The 14,135-nt window shown below is 32.8% G+C and overlaps 1 protein-coding gene across 1 annotated transcript; it reads right to left on the bottom strand.

The window, feature by feature from the left end:
* Window positions 1-1,284: 1,284 nt before the first annotated feature.
* LOC120071188 (ARM repeat superfamily protein) lies at window positions 1,285-9,720 on the bottom strand. The gene is made up of 18 exons (XM_039023308.2): window positions 9,066-9,720; window positions 8,422-8,941; window positions 8,025-8,273; window positions 7,794-7,885; window positions 7,143-7,352; window positions 6,667-7,068; window positions 6,230-6,408; window positions 5,990-6,089; window positions 5,835-5,891; window positions 5,448-5,582; window positions 5,266-5,337; window positions 3,639-3,752; window positions 3,315-3,476; window positions 3,105-3,233; window positions 2,917-3,018; window positions 2,733-2,806; window positions 2,186-2,353; window positions 1,285-2,089 (listed from the first exon to the last, which is right to left on the bottom strand). The coding sequence occupies exons 1-18, from the start codon at window positions 9,564-9,566 to the stop codon at window positions 1,501-1,503; spliced, it is 3,855 nt and encodes a 1,284-aa protein (XP_038879236.1). The 5' UTR covers window positions 9,567-9,720; the 3' UTR covers window positions 1,285-1,500.
* Between the last annotated feature and the right edge of the window lie 4,415 nt (window positions 9,721-14,135).

Below are 14,135 nucleotides of genomic sequence, written 5' to 3'. Positions count from 1 at the left end.
AGAGAATTACAACTCCCTCCCAAATAACATTAATTCAAAAATAAATATATAAAATAAAATATATGTTTATTTATTATATATTAATATGATAACTACCTTATCATATAATATATATTAAACTATATGTTATATCAAATATAACATACATTTCTCTCATAAATGGTTTTTAATATAATTCACATTTATATTAATTTTAATCATATGAATCCAATTCATATAATTGATATTTAAATCATATTCAATATTTATTTCCTCTCATAAATTCATAAATACTTAATATTATAATGTATCAAATACATTATAGTAATTATATAAAGTTTTTTTTTATATATAAAAAAATATTTACACTTTATAACAAAAAAATTTCAAAAGCATTTATAAGAATTTTTTGCCATAAACTGTAAATATTTTTGAAAATTTTCTATTTATAAGAATTTTCCTAATTATATCATATATAATTAAATTAGATTAAATTAATTATATCATATATAATCAATTCTCTCAATTAATTTAAACAATTCAAATTAATCCAAAAACTAATTCTCACTATAATAGGCAAAGGTGAGGCAGTGCGAGGTTGTCGGAGAGATGAGAATAATGTATATTCTATGATAATAATATAGGAATGGCAATGTTTTTAGCTATTTTTATAACAAATTTAGTTTTGCTTTAAAAGTTTAATCTATTTTTTAATAACAAATTTAGCTTTTGATAACGGAGCAGTAAAATTTGAAATTTAGGTTCCTAACATTTTCATCTCTCTTTGTTGCCATGAAATAAATTTGAGGTGATTTATAGTAAATATGACCTCAAGACCAATTTAAAATCGTTTTCCTAACTTGGAAAGACAAAAATGTTTCTTTAAAAACCTTAATGACAAAAAAGGTACCAACTCCAAACTGAGCACGTTTTCAATAACTCCAAACTGAGCACGTTTTCAATATCGACAGCAACTCTCCTCGCGCTCAGTCCAGTCCGAGAATCCTCTTCGGACAGAGGTTCTTGCTCCAAGACCAAGATGTGTTTGGCTCCAATTCAAAGCATGGGCTACTAAGGAAGACCCCTCCCTTAGTAACCAACCATAAAAGATACGTGTGTACATATAATAGAGAATATTAAAGGGAACATGAAATTCCAAGGATCAAAATACGACTAAGGTTGAATTATATATATAACCCCTTAGATTTTACCATTTGTTTAAAAAAAATTATATATTACTCTTGACATGAGTGTAAATATTTTAAATCATCTTTAAACTTGAAATTCTAGAATTTCAACGAAAAATTGAGACCTACAACCATATAATGGTTGAATTGAATAAATAAATTATTCCACGATATATCCTATAGTACACAAGCTCCAAGCAAAACTGTGACCCAACAATGGAACTCTTCTCATTCAAAGCAAAACTGAAACGAGAAGAAAATATACACCAACTCATCTGATTTTCTGAAAACAAAATATGTGTGTATTCTCAACCCATTTGTTTAGGCTTTCTTTCTACTTCACCTTCTTCTTGCTACCTTTCTTGTGACCCTTCTTAATCTTGGAGCCTTTACTTGACAGAATACTAGAGGCACTCTTGCCTTCGAGTTTCTTCGTCATATTTACCACACTAACCATTCCTTTCCGAGCAGCAGCTCGATGCTCCGGTCGACGACTCATCATCTTCCGATCAAGAGGCCAATACGCGTAAGGTTCAAGCTTATCCTTCCTCTTAACATCACCCCCGGCCTTCTTGCTAGCATACTCGGTACCGGTGTAAGCCCAACCTGAGTCTGATGTTCTTCTCCGCTTCTGATTGTTCTTGGAGGAACCAACTGACAAGTGACTCCTAACTTCACTCCTTTCATCTAAATCTGGGTTGGAAGGTTTTCTTTTGAAAGTTGGCTCATCGTCATCTGCAATTATTAAGCGTCCTTCATCGTCGATCTTCATCTCGCCATCTGACAAAACTGTTTTCCGCTTGAGATGCACTGATGATTGAAGAGCACGTCTTGTTCTTTGTTGATCAAGCAAGTCAAGAGGCTCATCTTCCATTTGGTCAGGCAAGCGTTCAAGTAAGTTCATGGTTGACCGGTTCTTGGGACTGAAGGTGTTAGAAAATCAAGATTGCAGTCACTAATCTAGGCAAATGGGACATACATTACTCTAAATTAAACAAGGAATGAAAATGCAAACGAACCGTTTAGAGGTCTTTGATCTAAGATGCGAGGAAGCTTTTGATGACCGACTTTTTCTACCATCCATATGTTCTGAATCACTACCCCCCAAGTATTCTCCACCACTATCTTCAGTCTCATCATCATCACTCACCTCCGAGAAAATTCTTGTATGATTCCATTTACTCATCCTGAAAGTAAGCCAATAGTCACAGGAAAAAAGTTGTAAAATGCAGAATTTTGAGAGTGCTTAAAAAGAGTCTGAGCATTTGTGGAGAAAGTCCAAATGGAACAGTACATAATAGCCATCAATCATATCTTGTAATACTCACAAGGTTCGCTACCGCCACTCGTTAAAAAAAACAATTTGTTATAGAAGGAAAAAGATCTGATCTGATCAATCTCATGAGTACCTGTGTGACTAGTAATTTCTAGCCAAAATTAATATTGATATTAAATTCCTAGTCCTGACTCCCAACAACCTTTCTTTCGTTTGTGAGAACTATTCATTTATCAACAAACACGTGCACAAAATTATGCACGCATTGAAGAACATAACCCATTAGATACCTGGATGTTGTTGCTTTCGATGCAATAGACCTAGGCCCCTCAGATTTAAGTTTCTTCTCCTTCCGTTCTCTAATCTGGCATGCAAAAACCATCCTGTTAGTAAGAATAAGCATATACCCAATCTTTCCTTTTGTTCTGCATAAGCCTTAATGTTTATCAATCTAACACTAAGTTTACATCTGACCTTCCTGATGTTGGTAAGAAGTTTCATGTGTTCTTCAGGCATCGCAACCTTGATTGCATCCAAGCCACATTTTCTGACGAGCATTTCAAGTAACTGCTTAACCTAGAAAATTAACAAACGAAAAGTGTAAATTTGGACTGTCGGAAAGCAGGAGAACGATTCCAGAATTAACTTGAAGAAATACCAACTTTAGCTTTGAAGTGGTTTTTGGGGCCATCTTGCCACTTCAGCAAGCTTTCCACCAAACTCGTTAAGTGCACATGCAACACTTCAGCTTTTGATTTGGCTACCAAAACCTTTAAAAATCCCAAATTGGCCTGCAGTAAATGAGAGTATAAGTATACCTAAAGAGAATATCAAAATAGATACAAACACAAAGGGAGGAAGGACGAGCTAACTTTGATTATTTCTCTATTCTTTCTTTGGAGAAGCAAAAAGGTAGATGGCAGCAAATTGCATGCTGCTGAAACTAGATCAGAGAACTCATAAGCCAAGCGAGCTAAGCCTTTCATTGCAGCACTGATCATATGAGGAGTTTCACCACCAAGACCTCCAGCTACCTGAGATATTAATATTTATTCTTGCTGGCCTTTATATCAATTGATATTGAGTCAATTTAGCTAGATGGACAGGGGGAACGTTTGTGGTGGGGAGGATAAACCATTAATGTTGTTCACATTAGTAATAACTAAAAATAATGACTTGGAAACAATTTTAAGTACCATATTGAAAAGCTGATGCAGATATTCTATCTTTCCACCTTTGTTATTGTCCATACATGCATGACCAATCTGAACAAGGATATCATAAGCTCTGTTTCTTGTTTTCTTGTTAGCCTGAAAGACAAACGTGTGAGAATATTATTATAACAAGACATTCATGAAACAATACATGCGACTAAGAACAACACAAGTAACATGTTTCAGGTATGTTATTGTCCGTAATTATGTAAAAAACAAGCTGACTGTAATTATGTCGAAAACATACTATTCAATAAGAGAAATCCCAAAAGCTCATAGTTGTTTCAACTTATGAGGTCCAGTCACAAATGGCTGTACGAAAAACATTAACCAATTTCAGACACCATTTGGCTCCTTTTTGTGGGATTTTGTTTGTCATTTGTTCTTTCATTTTATTCACAATGAAAGTCAAGTTTTCGCATCAAAAGAATTTCAGACACCATACAAACACTAGTTTGAACTCATATGGTGATATAACAATCTGAAGGCAACATGGTAGTTTGTGCCACCACGAAATTAATAAAAAAAGTATTACAAGCAAGTTACGTTCATCAAATTAGTAAATAGAAATCTTCTGAATACAACAAAGACAGACAATACAGTATTTAGCCCAAGTACAGAACCCTAGAATCTTATTTTCAGCTGGAACAGAAATTGAGTAGAGATGCAAACTAAAAGGCAGGAAACAATTTGAAATACCCTTACAGTGATAATCTCACAATAAAAGAACTACAATTCTTTAATAAAATAAGGTTATTTACAAATTTTATATGGGGGCGGCAAAAAGTCTTTGAAAGAAAAAAGGGGGAAAAATTAACACAACTTGAGTAAGAATTTTGTCTAGTTAAATCTTTTTTGATAAACAAGATAAATGGAATAACTCTAAAATGATTAATCACTAAAGTACCCAGAGAAGCAAAAAGGCAAAACAAAAAAGGATGCAATTGAGTCTAAAATTATAGTCTTCATTCATTAACTTCATCTTTCAAAAAGATGGCTCTTGCAACAAATGCCTTAAAATAAATGTTGCCAAATTTCAGGATTTACAAACTATTCCTTCTCTAGTTTCTACCAATGCCCCTACAAATCCCTACGTGAGTAAATTTTCAGAAGAGGTCCTCATTAACATCCAAACACTACAAATCTGCTTCAAAAGTAAGCAAAACAATGAAGAAAATATGGGAAGATGAGCAATATCATCATTACCGACTCCCCACCTAAAAATCCAGGACAGAATCAAACAATTAGAAGATCATAACCAGTCTAAAGGAAAATAAACAATTTCGTAAATTATAAAAAAACCTGAAGTATTTCCAAAATAAATCAAGGAATTAAACATATCAAATTAGACTTGGTCTGAGAAACAGAGAAAATTATAGTGCACCACAGATACAAAATTTCCTCTTCACATGGCAAATGCTCATATTTAAATAATTTAGAAACTAGTCTTAGTCAAGAAAAAATACCAACTCAAATTATTCCAACCTCATCAAATAGAAAAAAAAATACTAGAAAAAGGCAGAATAAGTTAATAACACATACAAAAGTTCAAAACCATATAATTCAATTAGAAGAGAAAGAAATATTATAACAGGAAAAAAATAGATACCTCTTTGAGCGCAAGTATTATTTCAGTCAAAAATGAACTAATGATGTCATGCCGCCTGGACCCCGAATCCTCCTGAGGTAATCAAAAGTACCAAATTTGAAATCACAACTGATTAGGAAATATCTTAACAGACTAGCATAATGCATACTCTTCTACAAGTATAGAATGTCAGCTATACTGACCTTTGTAACTTGGACAATCAGAAAGTACAGACAATCGAGTCTGTGACGTTTGGCAGAAAAATGGCATAAAGGCAACACTTCAATCATCAGCGTAAGCAACTCATCGAACTTTGTGGAAAGGAACTCATCAGAATTCTGATAATACAAATGAAAACCATAGAGATACATCAATTACCAATTCTAAAATTTAAAGTAGGAGCATATACATTCAAAACTCATTGGCCACATTCAGTAACCAAAACCTCATCCAGGTAGGTTAACTAACCAAACAAATTCCAATATGCTAAGCTTATGTGACAATCAAGTATAAAAGTCGTGAAAATAATAATTTATTCAAACAATAAATGAGAACATTGTGACAATAGGGGTTGTGAACACAAGAAATACCTTGAGAATAGCTGAGAGAACTTTATATGCCTTCTTCTGTATCAAACCTTCACAATCCTACAATTCAGAGATGTGTAACTATTTAAGGAACTTGACAATATAGTACTCTATGAGATTTCTACTAAAAACATATTGAAACAGTATAGAGCCACCACCTGCTCTTTTAATGCAGATTTTACTGCAACGAATAAAACGTCAATCTCTTTAGAATTCAGTCCAGGCAAAAAAGATACAGCCAAGTCATACATTTGGGCCCTGCAGGCAAGGTGAAACACTTGTTAGGCAGTTAAGAGTCACAAACCACAAACCTCCAATATATTGAGCCCCCCCCCCCCCCCCCCCCAAAAAAAAACCCAACAAGGAGCTAGGCAATACAAGGATTGAAGGAAGCATACCTCATGAAAGAGGGTGAACTTGCATCCGTGGAATCATCAATCTGCATGGAATTGGAGGAAACTTTTGATTCTACTTTTGCAGCCTCCTGAGTCAATTTCAAAAGCTTCCTCATTGTCTTCCCGAAGAGATTTGACACAACACTTTTATCTGATATTGAAGAAATTTCTCCAATTGTGGACTGCACATAGTTCAAACAGAACTGGTATTGAAATATACAAAGTACCCTAACCCTTACAAAATAAAAGAACTCCAAGACAGAAGTGAAAGTCGCTAAAAGACATGGATGAAGTGCAAACAAATACAAGACAACTAGCAGTAACTATCTTAAATATGATTATGAAGCAACAACTGGAGTAAACCTAAACATCTTACATCACACAGACAACCCATCACAAAAGCACAAGTTCATTTCATTTTTTAAACAGTAGAGCCATACCTGCAAATAGCCACCATCTTTTGTAGACTTTAGAAAGATGTCTGACAAAGCAGACAATAACTCAGGAGAAGAGGATTTAAGTACCGTCACATTATTTTCTGCCACCTTTCGAGTATAATGAGACATGGCAAGCTTTCTGGCCACACCCACTTCAAGATCAGACTCATCACTCTTTCCTTCCAGCACTCTCTTATTCTGCTGGATAAGAATCTGCAGACTTGCACATATTATGCCTCGAACATCAGGTTCCTCATTAAGCGCAATGCATAAAGCTTTTTGAAGATCCTTAAAGCTTTCAGCAGTGTCCAAAGGGTAATTGCAAAATGAAGGCAACAAAGACCAAAAAGAGTAGACAAGCGAATCCATACTCCTCAAGGAGACGATCATGCCCTGTTGCTCAAGCTGCAATAAATGAAAAATATGAGACTACATTTCACGACTAAAAGGCCCATTCCTTAGACAAGGAAATTTCATACCTTTTGTGACTTCCGCTTGATTTCTCCTATCATACCCAAAATGGTTTTCGTGAAATAGCTCAAATGAGCACCAACAGTGTATTGCTTCAATATGGGAAGAAGCCAAGTATTAATCTCTGATAGGTTTTCTGTATCCAAATTAAAAGGTACAAGATCCAAGAAACTTTGAGGTCCCATTGCACCAAGAGCTGATCCAAGGCATTCATGCAACTGCGTCATGGAACATGCATAAGTTAGGAGTACCACAGAAGAATGAATAGATGATAAAATGTACAAAAGAAATTCATTCCCAAAAAGGACAAACCAACAGCCAAACACCCAGTAAATTACATACCAACAGGAGGCTGCAGACAACCGCAGACAACATAATCCTAACCTTCTACTACTGATCATTTTGAAAAATCTATGAATGATATGAGATAATCACCAAAAGGTTCCCATTGACAAAAGTAGGATTGTAGAATACATGGCACCCATACCAACCTCAAAAGGACCACAAAATAACATTTTTTAAAAAAAGGGGGCAAATACTCCCTATTTGGATTCTAATTTTTAACCTACGAATGTTAAACAATAAAACCTAAAGAATCTATGACAAAAACTAATGAACAATATTAAATTATTTGGCGTCCATAATCCAGAGAAGAATACCTCTTTCCGGAAGGGAAAATCTTCATCTCGCAATTTTTGCATTTTTGATAGGCTAATAAGGGCTCCTTTCAGAAAGTAAGAGGAATATTTCCCTGTACAATAATGAACCAAGACCTTTTCACAATGAGAAATGGACAACAGACCACGTGAAGGAAATTATTATAATAATCATAACATGTTCAAATATTAAGTGAAGAGGAAATTCAATTAGATCAAGTAGTTTAAGAATACCTAATTTATCAAACATGGCCGAAACAACTTGAAAAGCCAAGTCAAAAACAGCAGTGTAATGATAATCAAGTAAACTTTCTGTAATAGCACATAGTTTTTCTATGACTGATGGCCCGGACTTCCTTGCCTCCATGTTTTCACTAGTCACACCCTGTCTGATCATGTCTTCGTCGATGCAAGCACTTATCAGATTTTTCATAGCATCCTGGGCAGCGTAGATTGCCTCCTCATGATCAGATAGCATAATATCTGTCAATCCAACATGAATTTTACAAATTAATTGCACCTTTTTCCATAGACAATGAAGAACATTAGTATGAACGTAGGAGGTAGAGAATTCTAGTACATCCAAATTAACTTCTGACCGGAACTAAAAGGTTTAAAGCAAAGATGAAACCTTTGAGTGCATTGAAAACAACAGGGAGCTTAACTACACAAATCTGCCTATTAACTTTGTAAACTTTTTCCATCCCAACATTAAGCAGGCGAGCTGTGAAAGCCAAACCATCTGCAGATGTTTCACTCGTAGAGAAAGATACAGCCATGGAGCATAAAAGATCAAGCAGTACTTCAGCAGAAACATCAACAGTTGGGTGGAGACAGAGTGAGTTCAAACTATCCGTAATTCGCCTAGTAACAACAGGTTGATGCAGCTCCAAAAGAGTTTTGTAGTATTTAAGTATGTTAGTAATATACTTCATTGACATGAGAGGTAGACACTCCTTCAAAGCCTCCAAAATAAATAGAACCTCTTGAGCTCCCTTAGGTCCTTCAGTAGCCTTCGGATTTGACCCACCAGCAAGCAAAAGAGATTTCTCAAAAACATTGGCGACCCCTTCGCTAGCAGATGGAAGCAATGATGTTCCCTGAAGTTTTAACAAGACATCCCGAAGACAAATATGCGATTGCCTTCTAACCTGTTCAACCACACGCAATTTCGTAGTTTATTCAAAGAGCAAACATTCAAAAATCCCATTCTTATATATTGAATTACGCAAATTCGTACATGGCCCAAAACAAAAAGAGGTCAAAAGAACCCACCTTAGGACGCGAATCAATGACGAACCCAAGAATAAACCCGAACAAATTAGACACATCCGACCAGTTGACAGCATTCCTAACAATCACCAAATGCGAAACACACTTCAATCCGAAAGTGGTGGCAGTGGGGGTCAAGGAGGGGACACGAAGAACGCGAATAAGAAGGTCTGATAGAAAGTCCTTCTTCTTATTCAAAATGGGAGGGGAAATTCGCGGGAGAAGCAAAGAGAGAATGGTGAGGAGAGCCTCGAGAAGGTGAGGGGAAGGGTCGGGCTCGGAGGAGATGCGATCAAGAGAGGAGCAGGTGGCGCCGAAGTAGGCAAGTGGAGTGGAAGGAAGAGCCTGGTCTTGGAGTTCCTGAGCCATGGCGCCAATGACGGCGCAGAGATGCTGATGATCTTCGTTGGTGGAATTGCTGAAGCGAGAGAGAATGGAGTTGCAGAAATCATCGTTGGATTCGAAATCGAACGAAGCCTCCATCTCAAGGCCTTCCATGGCCATTATCGATGGATTGAACGTGAAGAAGAAGAATAAACCCTAGCAAGCGGGCAAGGAAGACAAGCAGTGGCAGCCAGGGTTTTAGGGGAAATCTAATTTTCTTTCTTTCATGTTTCAGTCGGATGAGCAATTAGGAAATTGAACGAACCGACGAACCGAATCGGATTCCTCATTCGGCCTGGTTTTAATAACTTGTGGGTTTTTTTTCCGGTTTATTCGATTTGAAACCCAAAAAATTCAAGGGCCACTAAGGCCTTGTTGGTTAATAATCATTTTCCCCTCCTTCGGTAACCTTTTATTTTTTTTTTTGTTTTGTTTTAAAAAATTAAACCTATTTCATATACATTTCTTACTATGATTTACATCTTTCTTAAATGTAGTAGTTGAAATGTTAGCCAAATTCCAAAAACGACTTTTTGAAAGTTTACTTTTTTTTTTTTGTTTTCAAAATTCGGCTTGTTTTAAAAATCATGGGTGAAAAGTAGATAACAGATAAATAAATTTGGATGTAAAAGTAATGTCTAAAGGTTTAATTTTAAAAAACAAAATGGTTACCAAATGGAGCATATATTTTTTATTTTTGTTTTTAAAAATTAAGTTTATAGACGTTACTTCTACCTTCAAATTTCTTCTTCTATTATATATTTTTGACCAATGGTTTTAAAAAACCAAGCTAAATTTTGAGAACTAAAAAAAAGTAACTTTCAAAAAATTGTTTTTGTTTTTTGAAATTTGGTTAAGAATTCAACATTTGTATTTGAGAAATATGTAATTCATTATAAAAAAAATAGATGAAATAGACTTAATTTTCAAAAACTAAAAATTAAAAATGAAATGATTATCAAACGGGACCAAGTGAATAGAACCTTTGGAGTTTTTTTTTTTTTCTAGACAATGTGTACTATGTAGGATGAGAAATTGAACGTCAAACGTTTATAGCATAAATTTATGTAAATTGATTTATGCTCATGTTAACACTTGAAGACATAAAATATGCATATGTTCTAGCTTAAATTCGACTTTAATTTTACATATGTGCCTACATTCACTATTATTTTTGGGGTGGTAGTCACATGAAGCTGAACATTAATGCTGCTTGGAGTCTTGGGGGTGTTTCAGAATCATTTGGGTTGTGTTTGTTTTGCTTGTTCAAAGTTCATTATCAGACACGCTAAAGTTTAGACACTTGAAGCAGTGACGATTTATCTTGGGTTGGAGAGCATTTTCTAGATCCTTCATTTGAATCTCTTAGTTGAATTTGATTGCTTAGAGGTGATCAATGTACTGAATAACTCCATAGATAATATCACATAGGTCTTTTTTCTTTATTGAGAAGGCAAAGTATTAAAACTGTGTTTTGTGAGTTATTTCTTTCTCTCGTATTTGCCAATGTCAACATGTTTTTGTGCATTCTCTTGTGCCTAAAATTTTAGAGGGTGAGTCTTTCCTTCATTATACTCTTCCATGTTTATTTCACGTGATGCAAGAGAAGAGGTTTTTAAAAAAAAAAAAAGAAAAAAGAAGAAGAAGAAGTTTTAAAAATTATTATAAATGCATATAACTTTCAAAAGCTTATTAAGAAAATACATTATCTTAAAAAGAGATGAGAATTTTCCAAATCAAATTTTCGAGATAAGTTCGTTTCTTTATCGGCCAAAAACATTAGCTTGTTAACTTTTTGGCATAAAAACAAAAATTAGCGAATACCCTTCCCATTGATAGAACACAAATACCTTTTAGTAAAAAGGGAAAAAATCAAACCATTTTTGTAAGGGCAAAATCGACAATTAATAATTTTGGTGTAAATTCAACGCGATTTAACTAAGGTTTGTTTGGTAGACAATCTGAAAATAAAGTTTTTAAAATAAATTATTCAAAAAAAATAAAGTTGTATTCGGTGTTTTCAGATATATATTCGATAGCAGATTTGAAAATTAATTTCAATTTAAACAATTTTTCCCAATGTGTTTGAAATAAACGTAGTTAGTAACTAAATACTAGGTTGAATATAAATTGTTTATTAACTAATTTAAGAATTCTTTTATGTTAGAAGTTTTTGTGTAATTTTGTAATATCATATAATATATAATATATAGTATATTTTAATTTAACAAAAATAATTGAGTTTATAACCTGAATTACTATATTTATTATTGTTTTTATCATTAAAATGATTTTACATTTGAGAATTTTGAATTCAAGATCTGGTTACACTGAAAACAATAAAAACTTATTTTCAAAATTTGTACTATTTGCATTACAAGATCCGAAAACAGTTTTTGAAAATAAAATTTAGACGGCCAATCAAACACATATTCAATAAACTCAATAAATTTGAAATACAAAATAAAATTTGAATTGGCTACAAACAGATACTAAAAATTATAGGTTTTTATTTTTAGCTATTCCTTAGCCCAACTATCGATGTTGAAGACATGAATGACACTAAGAAGAAGATCCAGCCCAAGCCATTATGAATTCACTCATTATTTTCTTTTTATTTTCTCATTCAACAATGTGCATAAGGTAAATATTCGAACATATATAGATAATTTTGTTGAAAGTATATACCTTTACTAGTTGAATTGTACTTGTAATTAACTTTTTTGTTTATCTATTAATAAAAATACACATACATGTTACCTTAATAATAAAGATTAAATGGGCATTTGGAGTGAAGAGTTGATTATTACAATATTAGGTTACTATAGTTGGGTTATAATAGTATGTGTTTAAGATGTAAACTATTTTAGTTCAAAAATAAAATAGTAGACACTGTAGCAAAGAATAAAATGATGGTGAAGGTAAAATAATAAAAACTATAATAAATAGTAAATACCGTAACAAATAAGGGGTATTGGGGTAAGGACTATCATAAGACTATAATAATTATCTCTTGTTCCAGTAAATATTATTTTATAGTCCCCAAATAGCTACAGTCAAAACTATTTCAAATCCCTCATTTCCTACTATATTTATTATTTCTTACAAATTTTACTATTTTACATTCATCATTTTTTTATTATTATTATTTGCTACAATGTTTACTATTTCCTTCTCAAACTAAAATAATTTACATCTCAAACACATATTATTATAATTCAAAATAAAATGATCCATATCCCAGACACAAGCTATTTTAACCCAACTATAATAACTAACTTCATAACTAAGACTATAATAACTAACTTCTTACCCCAAACGCCCACTAGGAGTTTTGAAATAGTAGCCAATCGAGAAATATAAAATAGTATTTACTCTAGCCATAGATGGTTATTATAGTTTTTGGATAGTTATTGCCCAAAACACATCCTAAACATATCAATAAAAAACAGTAAAGACTAAATATATCCAATAATTAATAGTTTGTAGACTAATTCATAGTTCAATTCTTCATTTTTAAAATCTTAATTTTATTGTTTATCTAATAAATCAGGAATCTTTTCAAATAAAAAAACAACCAACTTATTTGTAAATATAACGAAATTTCCTTATCTATCACTCTATCAGTAATAAAATGCGATAAACATTTGTGGTATTTTGCTACACTAGAAAATATTTTCAATAATTTTACCATTTAAAACAATTACCTTATAAACTATCAATTTCACTCTTTAAAAAAAATCAATTTTATTTATCTAAGATCAATCATTGATTTATCAACATATTTTGCATCGCATATGTCCTCTTACTATGCTAAAATCATGAGGTACAAACAACCCACACATTAACTAGGTAGAGAATAAATAACTCAACAATATATAATCGAGCAAGTATCTCTAATTGTATAATGCCTTTTAGATGAAATGAAAAACAAAGTCTTGGGAACTTATGCCAAACTTTCAAAATATTTATTATCGATAAAAATATCAGAGATTTGATTATATATTTTGTCAAAGCGAATACAACTCAATTGATAAACGAACTTGCTGATGACCACGAGATATGTAGTTCGGTTCTATCTACCCTAATTTTACCAAACAAAGAAAAAATATTACACAGTTTTAAGTGAAATAATAATTTAATATAGACCACAAATAATATCTCTTTCAAAGTATGTTTAAGTTCATGGGCTAAAAGTCTATAATATATATAATTTTAGGATAATTGCTTTAAATGATAAAATTGTGTGAAATATTTTTCAATACAATAAAATATTATTGTCTATCAGTCATAGACACCAATAGACATATATCAGTATCAGACTAATATTGATAGATGTCTATCCGTGACTATTACCGATAGAAGTGAGATTTTGCCATATTTATAAATAAATTGACTTATTTTCTTATATTTGAAAATAACTCTGTATTTTAACTAAGTAATAAAATATAATAATTGGATGCTTCTTGAATTGTACCTATTTTTTGCCCACATCGATCACAAAATAAAAAAAAAAACTACAAAATATATATACTTTAAAATGTTCAACACATGACAATTATAGTTGCGTGCAATAATCTTCATGCATGCTTTTAATTACAAAGGAAGGAAAAAAAAAGGTAGAATTTGCCATATGACAATTTGTAATTAACATTCGGTGAGTTACACAAAAATAAACGAGTTCCCCAA

The sequence above is a fragment of the Benincasa hispida genome, chromosome 2 (genome assembly GCF_027475165.1).
Source record: "Benincasa hispida cultivar pf3 chromosome 2, pf3_genome.v1.1, whole genome shotgun sequence".
Taxonomy (NCBI): Eukaryota; Viridiplantae; Streptophyta; class Magnoliopsida; order Cucurbitales; family Cucurbitaceae; genus Benincasa; species Benincasa hispida.
The sequence above is the reverse complement of the archived record's forward strand: the minus strand, read 5'-3'. Positions and strand labels throughout refer to the sequence as shown.